This window comes from Scyliorhinus torazame, chromosome 9, assembly GCF_047496885.1.
Source record: "Scyliorhinus torazame isolate Kashiwa2021f chromosome 9, sScyTor2.1, whole genome shotgun sequence".
Lineage (NCBI taxonomy): Eukaryota > Metazoa > Chordata > Chondrichthyes > Carcharhiniformes > Scyliorhinidae > Scyliorhinus > Scyliorhinus torazame.
Window position 1 is genome coordinate 71,363,955 of NC_092715.1, and position 17,411 is coordinate 71,381,365.

At 40.2% G+C, this 17,411-nt stretch overlaps 1 protein-coding gene and 1 long non-coding RNA gene across 4 annotated transcripts in view; one reads left to right on the forward strand and one right to left on the reverse strand.

The window, feature by feature from the left end:
* LOC140429298 (uncharacterized) overlaps positions 1-7,588 on the reverse strand; it is a 78,515-nt gene extending 70,927 nt beyond the window's left edge. Inside the window, exon 1 of the long non-coding RNA XR_011949027.1 lies at positions 6,956-7,588. This is a non-coding gene — a long non-coding RNA (uncharacterized lncRNA). The remainder of the gene's footprint in view (positions 1-6,955) is intronic.
* Positions 7,589-7,923: 335 nt separating this feature from the next.
* On the forward strand, positions 7,924-12,135 carry foxd1 (forkhead box D1). Of its 3 annotated transcripts, none has more exons than XM_072516111.1 (2): positions 7,924-8,004; positions 10,307-12,135. In XM_072516111.1, the coding sequence occupies exon 2, from the start codon at positions 10,536-10,538 to the stop codon at positions 11,523-11,525; it is 990 nt and encodes a 329-aa protein (XP_072372212.1). In that variant the 5' UTR covers positions 7,924-8,004; positions 10,307-10,535; the 3' UTR covers positions 11,526-12,135. The 3 variants fall into 3 exon arrangements, with proteins under 3 accessions (XP_072372212.1, XP_072372213.1, XP_072372214.1); XM_072516112.1 differs by having other exon boundaries at positions 7,938-8,004; positions 10,312-12,135; XM_072516113.1 differs by lacking the exon at positions 7,924-8,004 and having other exon boundaries at positions 9,640-11,094; positions 11,193-11,427.
* The last annotated feature ends 5,276 nt before the right edge of the window (positions 12,136-17,411 follow it).

Here is a 17,411-nt window from a genome sequence, read left to right on the forward strand (position 1 = left end):
CTTCGGAGGCGAACGAAGAAGATGCAGTAACTTGATTCTTCACGCTTCGCGTTGAGGATCACAAGGAGGGAGTGTAGTCATTTGGGATGGCCACCTCCACAATACAAAATGGATGTTTGCAAAGACTGTAGGGAACTAGGACAATGCTAAGAAAGCAGGCAGGCACAGAGCCTGTATGCATATTGGAACCGCAGCTCACAGACGAGACTGAAACTGTAGGTCTATTAGCATATTGATGGCCCATCTCCGGGAACAAAGGAAAGACACTCAGGCAACTGATCTAGCTCCAGACCTCGCGGCGCCAGTTCCCCAAACCGAAAGCATAAACAAAGCAAGGCCAACGGCCACATAGGACACGCCCAACCATCAGGGCACCCACCCCTTTATTGGTCAAGATCAATACGAGTGATCAAGATACGGCCCAATTAATTGGGGCCAAGTTCAAGGCCCGCCCAAAAGCGCCCGAAGCCCCTTTCAGGTATAAGAAGAAACCCCCGAGAGAGAATCGCTCTCTTGGAATCGGCTCTCAAAGCAGAGAGACCCTTCCACCAGCTACACCAGAAGCAAGTAAATCCAAGGTCAATGTCGCTACCAGACGGACGACCTTAGCTGTTCCCTTGTACCACTTCGACCCCAGCAGCCTCAGATCCGAACAACGGCCATTGTTCCTCTGACTGAGTGGGCACCGGAAGCTAAGTATAGGCGTTAGCATTAGAGATAGTTTAGTTTGTAGTACTTTGTGCATGTGTAGATCTTACTGTGTATGTAAATAAATAGTACTGACTTTGGACTAACTAACTGGTGTATTGGCTCTTTGATCAGTATTCGGGTTTGAACCTTGTGGCAGTATCGAGAGATACCTGGCGACTCTAAAGCAAACGTAATTAGGATTAAGGAAGGCGACCATATTGACCGCCATACTTATAACCAGAGAAACAGAGCAACAGCGGGGAGTATGCTCTGTGAGTTGTGAGTCTTGGCATGGTGCAAGACTCCTTGGTGACTTTATGGAGGAGGGCGTACACCATAGGTCCATTTGTTCATGACTTTATCCTGGTATCCTGTTATCCTGAGATCCATACTCTTTTGGGTATCTTTTTATCCTTTCATTTTCCGTATGAAGGGAGACACCAACCACATCAATTACAATCTGTATATATATTAAATCTGCATATATATGTGTGGAATAATGATCACTCTGTACTGTACTAGATTTTGGGGATTTGTTGCACCTGATATATATAAGATATCCCCTTAAAACTAGATCTTCGTGAATTGTTTTTGTATTTCTTTTGCTTTATTTTGTGGTTTAAGAATTGTTGACTGGATCCTGCAAAGTTATAGGCAGGTCTCTTGTCTGAGAAAAAGACGACATAATGCTTCTGGTATAATTGGAATTAAGGGAGGTATGTTTTGCTGCACGCCCAAACGGGGCACAAAAATATTATCCTAATTTTCTTTGGCTTTATGATCAATCGCAATACATGAAGGTGTGCACCATTTTTACCATGTTTTCATGGCTTTATCCTCTTGGCCCTCATTCTCCAATTTATCCTTTCACCCTTTCTCCTGGTGTAAATGGAGGCACCAAGCCTAATCCTGTCTTTTTCTGTATTCATGTACCCAGAAGTATTTAGGTACCAGTTTTGAGAGTTATTGCATTATTTGTTCAAATGGTAAAACTCTAATAAAAATATATATTATAAAAAAAGAGTAAAAATTCAAATATAGTAATAGATTTAATGAATGGGGACAATTTAAACCATTAAATAAACAGAAGCCCATATCTGGTAGATGGCACATGAACCTTTTATCCTTACATAGGATTACATAGAATATATGGCACAAAACAAGTCATTCAGCCCAAACAGTTCATGCCAGTGTTTAGCTCCTCTTGAGCACCCTCCCATCTTTTCCCATTCAAGTCCACATCATAACCATCAATTTGCTCCTCCCCTGATATGCATCTACACTGATCACTTCCTATGGTAGTGAGTTTCACATTCTTTGGGTGAAGAAATTGCTTCTGATTTCTTGGTAACTACATAATATTAACGGCCTCCAGGTCACCACTCAGCCTTTTTTCAATTCCCTGGACATGTTCTGTCTCCCTTCTTAAATACTAAATTACTAAATATGTGTAATAATGTCTCTGTTATCTCTTCCCTGGATTATTTAAAAATATGTGGATGCAATCCATCCAGACCAGGGGTTTTATCCTCATTGAGTTTGTTTACTTTAGTCAGTGGATCCCCATTTTTTTATTTTAACTGCACTTAACTCATTATTTGACTCATCAATCAATGTCATGTCTATTTGTTCTAGTAATTACCAAAGCAAAGTAATTATTTAATATTCCTGCCATTGCATATTTTCAGCAATGGCCATGGAACTTGTTACCACTGTTTAGGAAATATAGCCTTATATGGTAACTAGTATATATCCCATGTCAGTTATGTTGGCTGAGCTTTAACATTTTTCATTTTTCTCCGTCCTGTTCCCAGGAATTTGTAACCTACGCTTTTCTCTTTCATTTTCAGTTTTCTCCTAAGTAACAATTTCTTTCCATCAAGATACTAAACATAGTTTTAATTCACGGCAGCATATATCTTTATGAAGACAAAGATGAAACACAATGTCAATCTAATCAGATATATGGAGTACCACTCTCACATTTCTATTCATGGAAAATAGCTATGAAAATGTTAGTCACCAAATTATTCCACAATGTGTTTACAGTTACTGAGCTCCAAGGAGGAATAATTGCTTCTTGCATTTCTAATCTTCGAAAGGAGGTACGAGGAAATTAAGTGACCAGTCAAGTTCTGTAGAAAAGAAAACATCATAAATTGACTCTTCAACTCAAGACACATTTGAATTCTTGAGCATAACTAAAAAGGTTGTTCAAGAAATGAGCCCTTAATAAATCACTTGGCCTTGAGAGTTTAACTGGTGATGTTTATATACACTTTCTGAAGATTTAGTACATTGAAGATTTATGATTGTTGAACTACATGCTGGGAAGGAATTATCTCCATATTTGCTTCTGTCACAGTGATTGTCATCCTCTTTTGCTTTTAGTATAATGTATTACATTTGAACATTAAACCTGAAGGCAAGATAAATGCACTTCCCCAACACTAATTCAAACTTACCTCACTAAATTGATAAAAATGTCAGACCGCCGTGGAAAATTCTACTAATCTCAACATTTACACATAAGTATTCAACAGATTTGTGGATTCATGTTTGATGAAAAGGACAGCTCTTGTAAAATATTCCCAAGTATTTTTACTTGACATGGCTCCAATGCTAGCAAAACAAATGGTGTGGTTAGACCGCAGATTTGACACAAAGAGTATTTTGGAGCAATATGAGCAGAGAATATTGCATTATTTGCTCCTGCTCACTGCCTCTAACCGCTGTTGACAATTCTTATGCCAGCCAAAGAGCTGATGTGATAGGCATTCTTCCTGCCTGTCAAAAACCTTCCTGTTAAAAACCTTGAGACTGCCTGGGCTCTTTTCAAGTTAGTTTCTATTTTGTACAGTTATGCCAAATCACTGAGAAAACCACCTCATACAAATGATCTTCAATGGCCTAGTGGTAAATGTAGAGGTGAGTGCACTATAGATCATACACAGAGTTTAGTTGACCAGGAGTTCAAGGGCATACTTCCCCATCCCCCCAAAAAGCATTAATTTTGATACAATAATTTCCCAGCATTTTGGGAGTAGTGGTTTTATACATATGTAAATTTATTTATTGATGTTTTAATTAATCATTATAAGAGAAAATACACCACAAATCTAGAAAATAGTTGTATTGGTGTGTCTTATATATTGGATAATCTACTATTAACAGAATAACATACGTAATTCTGAGCCTTTTTTTGAATATACTATTATTCTTTTTTGAGCCTGGAAATTATTTTTCTGGCATGAGTCTAATCCTTGCCTCTGTGCTATTTTAACTGAGACATGAAGTTGAGGGTTATGGTACAAACAGACAGAGTTAGAATGATCAGTGTTAAATGGACCAGAGATTGTTACAGTTATTACATTACAAAATATCAGTGCATATTGCATCAGGATGTGGCTATAAGAGTAGATCAACGGCTGGAAATTCTGTGGAGAGTAACTCACATCCTGATTCCACATAACCTGTCCACCATCTATAAGGTCCAAGTCAGGAATGATGTGGAGATGCCGGCATTGGACTGGGGAGGACACAGTAAGAAGAGTCCAACAGGTTTGTTTCAAATCACTAGCTTTCGGATTGCAGCTCCTTCATCAAGTGAGTCTGACCTGATGAAGGAGCAGTGCTCCGAAAGGTAATGATTCCACGCAAACCTGTTGGACTTTAACCTGGTGTGTAAGACTTCTTACCAAGTCAGGAATGTAATAGAATATTCCCACTTGCTTGGATAAGTGCAGCTCCACCAACACTCAAGAAGCTGAAGACCATCTAGGACAAAGCAACCCACTTGATTGGCGCCCCATCCACCACTTCCAACATCCACTCCCTCCTTCGCCAACGGTGGTACACACACTCCTGTGTGGCAAAATTTGGCTCCAACTCCACCTACACCTTTGCTGATGACGCAACTGTATTGGGTTAAATCTCGAACAATGATGACTCAGAGTACAGGAGGGAGATAGAGAACCTAGTGGTATAGTGTGTGGTGTGGAGTAACGACAAAAATGTCTCCCTCAACGACAGCAAAACTAAGGAGCTGATCATTGACTTCAGGAAGTGAAGTATCATACACACTCCTGTCTGCATCAATGGTGCTGAGGTGGAGATGGTTGACACCTTCAAATTCCTAGGTGTGCACATCACCAACAATCTGTCCTGGTCCATCCACGTCGACGCTATGATCAAGAAAGCACAACAGTGCCTATACTTCTCAGGAAACTAAGGAAATTTGGGATGGCCACATTGACTCTTACAATTATTTACAGATGCACCATAGAAAACATCCTGCCTAGCTGCATCTCAGGCTGGTATGGCAACTGCTCAGCCCAAGACCGTAAGAAACTACAGAGAGGCATAAACAAAGGCCAGTCCATCACGTGAACCCGCCTCTCATCCACTGACTCTGTCTACACCCCCCGCTGCCTTGGGAAAGCGAGCAGTATAATCAAAGACCCCCCACCCCCCACACCTAGGTTATTCCCTCTTCCAACCTCTTCCATCGGGAAGGAGATACAAAGGTCTGAGAACACCCATTAAGAGATTCAAAAACAGCTTCTTCCCCGCCAGACTCCTGAATGACCCTCTTATGGACTGAACTGATCTCTCCACGCATGTTCTCTACTGAGTAGTCATACACTCTGTGTGCTTCACCCGATGTCTGTGTCTAGGTATTTACATTTTGTATCTATCGTATGTCCTATGTTTTTTTTTCATGTATGGAACGATGTGTCTGGACTGTACGCAGAACATTACGTTTCACTGTACCTCGTGTCAATAAACCCAAATCCAAATCCACACACGGTGGCAGCGGTGTGTTCCATCTATAAGATGCACTGCAGCAACTCACCAAGGCTCCTTTGCCAACACCTTCCAAATGTGATCTCCACCAACTGTAAGGACAAGAGCAGCAGATGCCTGGGAACACCATCAGCAAGTTGCCCTCCAAGCCACACACCATCCTGATTTGGAAATATATTTTTGTTCTTTCATTGCGGCTGGGTCAAAATTCTGGAACACACTCCCGAACAAGTCTGTCAGTGTTCTACATCACATGGACTACAGTTGCTCAAGAAGGTGGCTCACCGCCACCTTCTCAAGGGCAATTCGGAATGGACAATAAATGCCGCCCTAGCTAGTAATGCCCACATTCCATGAATGGATTTTTAAATGTTAGATCTGGAGATAACTTTTCTTTCCTCCCAGAACACACTCCTCAAAAATCTACCTCTTGCACAAAGCTTTTGTCATCCTCCCTAATTTTTCCTTATGTGGCTAGATGTCAAATCTTAGTTTTATAACAACCCTGTGAAGCACTTTGGAATGTTTTATTATGTTAAAAAATGCTGTATAAATACAAGGGGAATGGCACTGATCCACGGCAGCGGCACAAAGGCGACTCATAGGAAATGGGCCGCTGATTTCTCACCTTGCCCCAACTTCTTTACAGTGAGGTTCACTGAACAATAATTCAAACTCTTTTTCGAGACTCGTTTCCTGATCTTTACTGGGTTTGGGATTAAAAATCGTGGCAATATTTTCCAAGTCGTTGGAATTTTTTTAAAAAAACAGATCCAGTGAAAGCTCAGCTGTCAATTTGCTGGGGCGTGGCTGAATTTCAGGCCCCGGTTGTTGTCAATGAAACCAATGCATGGGTGAGATCTTCAGTAGCAGATGAGCTGAGGCCGGGGTGGAGACTGCCGATCTCACGGAGGTGCAAGTAGGCAGCCCGGGTGATGGAGAGGATATGGGGTGGGCAGGTCAGCCCAGGGTCAAACAGGGCGCCAAGGTTGCAAACAGTCTGGTTCAGCCTGAGACAGGGGCTGGGATGGATGTCTAGGGAATGGAGTTAGTGTTGGGGTGGGGGTGTTGCAGACACTTGGCTTTGCTCATATCATTCTGCGATTTAGGAAGTGGACGGAAGAATTAGCAAGAGAAAATAAGACATGTCTCATCAGAGTAATTGTGAATATGTGCACTTCACTCAAAATGCTAAAAGGTGATCTTTTCAGTATGTCTGACTAATAGTTAATAAAACACATCTTAATGATGTCGAAATAAACCAGTTGCATTAAAACAGGCCAGAAATTGAAGAAAAAAAATACGTTCAGCCAGACGCGGGTGGGGGGGGGGGGGGGGGGGGGGGAGCGGGTGGCGAGGATACACAGAAAATCATTCAAATCAACGCAATCAGTTCAGTAATGATCTTATTTTTAAATCTCTTGTCATTCGAGACCATGGATTTCCAAAAAAGACTTACCGTAGAGTGCGCATTCTTTTTCTATATTTTCCGCTATACAATGGTGGGAAAATGCATTCTCGTCTTTTGTCTGCACAACGCTCATGTACACATCAGGGAAATTTGAACAATGCCTTTGATGCTTTCGCCAGAATGTGCATCTTTCTTTGCAACAACCGCGGCTCTTGCTGTGATCGAGCTGATGTCCAGCGATGTTGTTAAAAGTTTGCTAAATATCTCTCTGGCCCAGTATGTGCGTGTTACAACCCATCTTTGAGATCTGCAAATCCATAAGAAATTGCCTAACTACTGCACAAGTATTCTGTGCCTTAGTCGCACACAAACAGGCGAAGAGACTGGTGGGTGCTGTGACCCTGGTAGGTGGCGCTCCGGAGCCGCCACCACTGAGACATTTGGGCAGCAGTAGTTTCATTCTGTACAATTCAACTCAAGTAAAAGAGGTCAGCAAATGTGCTTAATAGAAAAGTACATTACGTTTTTCGGATCAGACATTCTTAATTTATTCAGGCCAAGTTATAACACAGTCGCAATCTCAGCGGAATAGGGTATACGTGTTAACACATGGCCCTCTATAAAGTTTATCAGCTATTATATTAACTTGTTTAATCAAATCTATGTGCCAAATCGTGCAGAATTTACTCCCAATGAAGTGTCATTGAGGCTTCCAAATAGCAATTAAAATTGATCAAAAATGGGATCTTTAAAAATCACATATTATTTGATAAGACCAATGGACAGTATTATGTGGGATCTTTCCAACTGCTTGCATTCTTTTCTGGTCATTCTTAGCACAAGACTGAATTCAAAGATTCCCTTTGATTTTACAGATACAGAGGAATACGTTGTTTTCCATACAACTCATAACGTCGTGGATTCCATTCGTTCAGGGGGAATACAATGAAGGAGGTTCGCCCACTTCATCATGAAGAAAGACACTCATCAAGCACCGGCAAAATGACAAATAGTTTGAATTTAGCAAAAGAAACGCAAAATGGCTGAAGAACCCTTCGCATTTTACACCAGTTGAGAGGTGAACCGCCGAGAAATGGGTAAGAGAGCACAATCGCAAACTCGTTCAAAACAATATCTCCTAACGCACAATATTGTAAAATGCAAGCTTTGAAAACCAATTCCTCGCTTGTTTTTTTAAACCCTCTCTCTGGTGTCGAGTCTTTCGCCTGGTGCCAAATAAAACATGAAAAAGAACAATATTTACATTAACTACGCTTGAACCAGCTTCTATTAATCATTTGGTCTAACGTGTAATGGATAATGAAGTTATGGCGAGCTGTAGTTCTTTTTCTTGCGAAAGAAAAGCTGTTAAATTCTTCCTGACATAGTCTGTTATTTTTGTACGATGAATACAGCAGCTTAATTCACAAAGTGCCCTGAATCTAAATTATCCTAATGTTACGTCCGGGTTTTTCTTTTCTTCTTCCAGTTTTTATTTTTAATGTCTGTTGTTTTTGCAAAGTTCTGTCGTCTTTTTTTGTTTAACGTTCGTTCTCGCCCAACCTATAGTTTAGTACAAACTAATAATAAGGTATCTTCTACAACTTCTTGTGTATTTATTTCTGCCAAGTGCTTATCCCAGTTTAAATGGCTCTTCGAGAGGTACTCTTTATCTAGTGTTCTGCTCTAATTAACAACTTTTCTGTTTAAAATAGCCGCTCATTATTTAATTGCCTGTGTTTCCTGGATCTCCCTTTGTGCTCGAGATCGGGTAGCACAACATTTACAAACTAGATGGCACAAGTCCAAACCAGGGTAACAACATTATCATCAACTCAACAGCCGGTACTGCAATGGGAGCTGCTTGAGTCCAAATAAAAATGAAATCATTTCATTTCCGTAGCACAGATAGAAACCAGTGTCGGTTATTTCCCCCCACATAATTTCGTGACTTGCACAGCCGATTTTCCCTCCGCAATCCGTTTGCATCTATTGGAGTTTCTTTTATTTTTGGAGAGAAAAGTAAACGTCAAATGGTAAAAAAATAAGCAGTTTTCCTCAGGGCAGTCTTCGCAAGATTGAAAGTGAAGTAGGTGACAATGCATCTCTCTGCCCTTTGCAGTAATTACAGTGATCGGTGTGTGACACGGAATCGAATGGAAGAAGTCCACATAGAAAAATGTTTCATCCGAACTCGTGTTCTGTCATTCCTCAACTAGTCAGTAACCCCGGTGTATTGACAGACGATTGGTGTACATTTTTAAACCCGCATTTTGGTGCGTGAAGTTGCAAAATGTTGGTCATGGGACGCAAACATATCGAAGACGAATTTAAGTAGCCTCATAAACAATACACAGTTCGCTAGTCACGTAACCCTCTGAATTAGAGCTGCAGATAATTTCGCACCTAGCTCCCTCCCCGCACATTAATCCTCACCGAGGATAGAATTGGTTTCAAAAAGTCTCCCCCTTTCCGAATCTGTCCGATGAATGTAATTGTTGAATGAGCCCCAGCAACGTTTGCTCGGGAGATTGGCAGGGTTGGGACATTAATTCAATTTGAAGTTGGGAAAGGAAACTGTTACTTCGTGTGTTATGGCAAATCCCCCTTGGGACATTATTTGCGTTGTATGTTGTACAAACTTCATGGGGGGGGGGGGGGGGGGGGTGTAAAATGTAAAAGGCGACAGTTGGATTTAATAGACCGCCAACCTAGTTACAAAATCCACTTCATTTTCAACGCAGACTTCAAAAGTGGCGGCAGCAATTAGGAGTGCGCAATGTTTGCAATTCGCCACAGTTTCTCCAGGGACCTGAAATCTTTGCTGTTAAAACAAAAAAGGGAAAATGTATCTTTCTGAGCAAATTGCAGCCGTGAAGGGGAGTCTTATACCGTTTGGTTTTATGGTTGCAATTTGCCGCTGGCCCTTCATTAAAATCCCGTTGCATTGGGTTAAATCGATGATACAATTCCTGCATTTATCAATAGACCCTGTTAAAGTTCCATTCAATGGGTTTGATTTCCACACTTTAATTTGGGAGGTGGGGGGATATTCTGAACTAGCTTCTTTATATTTGTTGTGGGGTGGGGGTGGAGACAGAAGTGCTGGATAAAGAAACCTTACAAACAGGAAGCCTAAAGATGGATCATGCGAAGACTGAAGGCACATGTGGAAGGAGCGAAGCGCACCGCCTATTAATTATTTATCGCACAGCGCTCCCTGTTCGATATTCTGAAGGAGGAATGTGATCAGATTTTCTAATTTTGTGGTGACGTTTGGAGCCATGTGATCTCTGCTGTAATATAAGGCTCCAGAGAGAACCGCCCTTTCTCCCTTCGCTTATAATTTGTGTTTGAGAACTGGTCTATTTGGTGATTTTTTTTTTTACATTCCCTAAGAAAAGGTTGCAAGAAGGACATCTCCTTTAAGGTGATTCGAGACCCGATTGATCTTTGGAGTCGAGGCTATAAAGGAATTGAGAAAGTTGGCAGGAGGGACAATTTCCTGTTTCAGCTTGCCTTTTTGTGTTGTTGCTGCGATTCCTTATGTGGGAAGCTGGTGGTAGGTTGCTGAGAATCGCCCCGGAGCCTCTCGGAGCAGCTCTCCAGCCCTGGGTCTGTTCAGATTATGACTTTGAGCTCTGAAATGTCCGATGCGTCCTTCCTCTCAGAAGAGACCGACATAGATGTGGTGGGAGACGGAGCGGAAGGAGAGGAGGACGAGGCCCAGGGGGGCAGCTCTTTTGGAGAAGTGGGGAGCCAAATGCACTCTGAAATCCTGACGCCTCGATCACCTTCTTGTGTGGATAGCTCATCAAACCGGGACCCTTACAAACCAGTCAGCAAAAACCCCCTGGTCAAACCTCCTTACTCTTACATAGCCTTAATCACAATGGCAATCCTGCAAAGTCCCAAAAAGAGACTGACTCTGAGTGAGATCTGCGAATTTATCAGTAATAGGTTCCCCTATTACAGAGAGAAGTTCCCCGCCTGGCAGAACTCCATCAGGCACAATTTGTCCTTAAACGACTGTTTCGTAAAAATTCCCAGGGAGCCTGGTAACCCGGGCAAAGGCAACTACTGGACTCTGGATCCCGAATCTGCAGATATGTTTGACAATGGCAGCTTTTTACGGAGACGAAAACGATTCAAAAGACAGCAATCGGCGGATCTGCTCCGGGAGCACGGTAATTATATTCCTGCTTATGGTTACGGACCTTACGGCTGTGGATACGGGCTTCAGATCCAAGCTTACCACCCTCATTCTGCCGTTTTTGCCTTTCAGCATCCTTCAAGGCAGGCCCACCCCATCCCCCCGCCCTCCATACTGCCCGCGAACGAACTAGCCACGACTTCTTTCTACCCGCAGCTTAACCCTACTCTCCCCTCCGTGCAAGCTGTCAAACACAACTCGGCCATATCAAGGTCCCATTTCTCCATAGAAAATATCATCGGGGCCAACGCCAGTCCAGCCAGCTGCTCGTCCCAGTCTCCAGCCGTTCCTCTATTGTCATCAATACCTTCCTCTTCATCGGCTCTGCCAAATCTGCACCAAGAAACTGTGATACACAATGCAGGGAAATTTAATGGTAGGATTCCAAATGTTAACGGCTGTTAATAAAATATAATGCACGCCTATCTGAAGGTAGGATTATTTTTGTACATTTCCTCTATGCCAACAGAATAACGGACAGTCAATGGTTCAGCTGACTTTATCCTGTATATATATTTATGTACATTTCCAAAGACTCGAGTTGGAATGCAGAAATATCTGCAAAGCCCTGTGTTGAGAAAAAGAACTGGGTATTATTTCCAAACCTACATTGATGGTGTGTATAGGGCATCTCAGGTGTAAACATTCAACTTGACACAGAAAATTGAATTGTCCTTTGAAGACAATGCAAAGTAAATCTGTTTCTGAAAGACATGAAGCCATCTAATGGTTTATCGACCGCACACTACGTTCAGTGTAAGAACGTTCTCTTTAAAGATTATAATGGGGAAATTAAAAAAAAGATTTTTAAAGCTGTGAAACAGAAGATTCTGAAAAGCCTTTTCAGCTGATATTTTTAACCTGTGTTTTGTATATGGATATTACGTTTTATAAACTCTGTACCTCTCTAAGGTAAAAATTGTTTAAAAAATGGATACTGGCCAACATTCCTGTATTATTTTAATGCAATATTTTCACACTTTTCTTAAAAAAATAAAATCTATAATTTAAAATATTTCTCGGTGTGTTTGCTTAAGTTCATCAGTAAAGAAAATCTGGACATATTGAATTATCTGTTATTTGGGATGCAATGTTGTGGAAATGTGACCAGATTTTAGAGGACAAGGGAAGGATTAAAAAATATATATTTAATTTACATTTAATGTGAAGTTAGATTTGCACAGTTTGCGAATATAATCTGAAATAAAAATAGTTTATCATTAAACTATGCATTGAAAAATTGAACTGACAGTCCTCTGAAATACAAAACGTTATCAATAAAATTGTATAAAATAACATGGTTCTGGGAATCTAAATCCTTCATTTGCTTTGAACACTGTTTTACTCAGAGGGCTCTTCCAGAATAATGACATATTCTGATGGAGAATAGAACATTTGTTCTTTTTTTTAAACATTGCTAATTGCCTGACAATTAATCAAATTTGATTTCAGCTTGAACTTATACTTTGGTTTTCACTGATTTCAAATTCCAGGTTATATATTATTCGTCGAATTTGAACCTAATGTGCCAGACCTGAATATAATTCCCATTCCTTTATTTAAACTAAAAAAAATGAACGAAGGAACCAAGCACTGGCTTGAAGTTAGCTGCACCATTTTGAGATTCGTCTTGAATCTCAAAGTGCCAATACTGTTAAAGGAACCCGTCTACTTGAGGAGCAGACACTGTTTTAGTAACCTTCTGTCAGGCGGTGATAAGGAGAAGCCATTACTAAAAACTGAAATGTTAGTGCACGTAAATTTCAACAATCGCGCGCGTGTGCAATTGTGCACCTCATCGACTGGGATATTCTAAGGTCTACAGTTTTGTGTGCTATGCTATAAAGTGCAGTTGGCTCAAATTATATAATGAATCGTTGTACCAAGTGGTGACTCTAAAATGAAATGAAAGCAAAGTGCTAAAACTGAGATAGGAGTGAAACAGGTTTATATCCAGTCTGCTCTGCTGGGATCCTGAATAATGGCTCAGTAAATAAACTCTGGCATTTAGTCTAATTTTGACAAATACAGCAACATTGATTTCAGAGTTGCCTGATCATTTGGCCTAAAAAGCACTTTGAAATACGATGTGCCGAGCGTTTCAATATTCTCATCGAAATATAACCTTTAGCCGACTTGTTATAGAAGTATTTTAAATAAGGAACCGCGCGGCATAATTAAATGGAATAACCTTCTATACAAAATACCTACATTTAAAATACATAATTTATGACATGTTAAGTAACCATTTCGACATTAATCAAGAACTGATCACCTAAAGCCTGCAAAATCCTAACTAGACTATTAATATACTTACTGGCCAGATCTGGAATTATTAAGCAGACTGATTAAATCAATGATGTTGCTAAGAATCTGATAATCTTCAGGAATTTCTATTCTGTTTAAGTAGCCGAGTATTGCAGAGTTTGTTTAGCAGAACTATAATTTGTGACTTTAAACTTAGATATAGACAATAGGAGCAGGTACTGACGCGAGGTTCTCTCTACCAGTGATATTAATAATAAAAATAAAACAAATAATCTTTATTATCACAAGCAGGCTTACATTAACACTGCAATGAAGGTAAGGATGAAAAGCCCCTAGTCGCCACATTCCGGCGCCTGTTCGATTACACGGAGGGAGAATTCAGAATTTTCAGCTGGTGCGGGAATTGAACCCGCGCTGCTGGCCTTCTTCTGCATTACAAACCAGCTGTTTAGCCTACTGAGCTTGCGAAACCAAGCATAAATATTAATTGTCGAAATAATAACACACAAGCAACTCCGCCTACTGGGGGTGACAAACTCCCAGTGAAAACAGGCCGAGATCATCAGGCGAGGAGAAAGTAGAATCGGTTAAGAAATGCATCATTCCACATTACATTATTTCACTTGTCACAACATAAAATTTGACGCTTTCAAAGAAGTTTAGGCGAGTAATATCTGGATTTTAATTCACACAAGGAACACGGCGATGTCAGTTTTCATTACAGCCAGTGCATTCACTCCCTCCTTTGCAGCCAGCAAGAATGAGCAGATGCTCTGTGTACAAAGAAAATCCAAAGTTGTACTAAGGGTTGAATGGCAAAAGACTAAATCGCGGCGACAACTTTTCTATTTAGTGCATTGCAGGTGTGACTACAAAGAACGTCAATATTTCTGGCAAAACGATTTCCTTTAGCAAGTAAATAACTCTTTGAAGCTCAGTAAAGCTATTTGAAGTAATTGTTTTACACGATAGAAGGCCGGTCTCGACAAATAGGCAATTGCTATAAACGCAGAGGAATCAGCACTGCAATCTCCCCAACAACCAAGAGCCCAATTAGCACATTAGGACGCTGAGGTTTTATACATCCATTCTGGAAATCTGCAGAGTTCTGCTTCTCATGCACCATTTGACGGGGGGGGGGGGGGGGGAGATTTAGACCTAAAGTGCCAGGAGCTGGAAGTAAATTGATTTAAATCGCCATTATAAACAAATCAGGTTTCGCTCATGACATGTAACAGAAAGACTTGGGGCACGAAAAGATTACAAAAAGATAAGTTAGGCGATTGGCGCTACTAGCAGGTTGAAACTATCACGATGGTTTACTAAACACACAAATACATTTATGTATATGAGTGTGTATAAATGCACACACATACAGATATATATGTGTGTGTAAATATGCACACATGCAGATATAATGTGTAAGTGTATATATGCACGCGAATACATACAGAAATATATGTGTCTGCATATATGCACAAACATACAGATCTATGTGTGTGTGTGAATATGCATACATACAGAAATATAAATACGAGAGTGTATATATGCACACGGACATATACAGAAATATACGTGTATATATGCACACATATACAGAGTGTATGTATATATAGGCACACATACAGATGTGTGTGTGTATATATAGGCACACACAAATAGAAATATATGTGTGAATGTGGAAAAATGCACACAGATATATATGTGAGCATATGTATGTGCACACATGTACAAATATATATGTGAATGTATATATGCATGTACATATACATACATATATGTTTGTGTATAGTTACATACACATACAGATATATATGTGAGTGCATATTGCACACACACACATACAGATATATGAGTGTAAATATGCACTCACGCACATAGATATATATATGCCTGTATATATTCATGCACACATACAGATATATGTGTGTATATGCACACACATCCAAATATATATGTGAATGTGTATATATGTACACACACATACAGATATATATGTGTGTGTGTATATATGCATATGCATAGATATATATGTGAGTATATATATATGCTCTCACACACATACATGTATGTGTGTATATGTGCACATACACGCATATATGTGAGTGTGCAAATATGCACATTCACATACAAATATATATCTGAATGTGTATAAATGCACACACATACAAATATATATGTGTGCATATGCACACACACAGATATAAGTGAGTGTGTATATATGCACACACCTACACCCATAAAGTTCCCGCACTTTAGACTTAAGTGGAAAATTGTAAGGTATCTTCTAAGGCTCTGGATAATAAAACTTTTTGCACCAAGTGTTGTGCTATGCTCGTGCTATTGAAAAACATTGAGCGAGTATGTGCTAGGGAGAGATGGAAGGGGAATTAATTTTAACCGCACATAGCAATAATTGAGATCAGTTTCTCCCATAGTTTCAATAACGATAATTATTGTGGCCGTGTGCCAACAAAAAAGTTGGACAAGTTTTGGAAAGCCTGGCCCTTTGTGAGTGTTTTTAAAATGAAAACTAAGTGAATGCACGTATGTCAGAGTAATTTCTTGCCGCGAGAAGAATCGCAAGAGCTTCGGGATCTACCAGTCGGGCTCTCTTTCTGTTCTGTCTGTTCACCCCTCTACTTCATCATGCTTTCCCCCATGTTAGGATACCGTAGACACGTCAGAAAAACGAACGAGTTTTACATTCAGTGTGATGTTTTTTGAAGCGCCCTTTGGGGGTCGGTATGGAATCATGCGTTCTGATGTCAAAATGCTGCGGATAATCTTGTGACAATCGGCATCATTTCCAGTATGGCACTCCGTCTTGTTGTAAACGAGGAGCGGTGAGTTGGAAGTCGAACATGATTTGATCATGGTTCTTTGCCACATATAATCGAATAGAAATTGTTTAATTTTGGCACCCATCTAGATACCAATACACCTTTGTATATATCTATAAACACTCAAGAGTGTATAGAATTTAATACATCGATGAGAAAAATAAAATCTAATTTAATACGTTAACTTTTTAACCTGTAGACCCAAGGCATCTATATTCAATTTCTGAGGCAGTAATCAATTGGACATTGCTTTTTGCTGAGGGTGTTTTAGCAAAAACATAGAATTCTTTAGAAGTTGGCAGCGGTGGAATCGGGTCTCTGTAACAAATTCCAAAGCCAAATATTACATTTGTTTGGAAGCACGTATTGCGAGTAAGTAGCGAGGGAAGTTATTAATTTATGTTTCAGCCGGCTCGCTGTACGCTAGATCGTTCAGGCTACTTCATTTCTACAAAATTACCCCGTGCTATTGTAAATTACTTTAAGAAGTCGTTGGTCATCTTAAAGCACCTGTGTGGGAAAGGGTTTTTTTCTCTCTAAATTGTCAGGTGGATGTGTATGAGAGAGTAGGGATTTTAATTCAATGCACCTATTATACGTTAGAATGTCAGCCCATTGTACGCTCTGCTTTGGATTTTGAATTAACTTTGCATTTGCAAAAATTCTCTAGATACCAACGTGTTTACTGCTGGGCCATATTTTACTCCACAGCAAGAAACAAAACAACATAGCTACTGCAGAATATCCAGAACGGCAACATATTTAAACCCTAGTGCTAGCTGAAAAGAGGGATGTTGCATTTGAGTTAGGACTACCATTAGTCCAGGCACGCTGGGGTGTATTTCCGCTTATTTCTTGTCTGTGGAAAGTGTAAGGGTGATATAGGGTTTCATTTTCATGACATGATTAACGAAGGACAGGAGGAACAAATTGCAACTGCGTGCGGTGGGTCAAAACATACCTTTCCACGTGTATTAATACGGTTCGATATAATTTCCATCTTATAACTCGTCTACAGTGCAGGGAGTGAGGGAAAAGGAGACAATATCAATTTTAAACAGAGGATACATAAATTAAGCGAAAAACTCACACTTCATGTAGAGTGGGCTTTTAGTGATGACCCCAAAGACTTCACTAGAATTACACTTTTCTAAGAGACCACTCCATTTGATAATGCTTC

Bases quoted from the DNA above. Each gene is read 5' to 3' on its own strand.
- foxd1 (XM_072516111.1), top strand. From the start codon at position 10,536: ATGACTTTGAGCTCTGAAATGTCCGATGCGTCCTTCCTCTCAGAAGAG.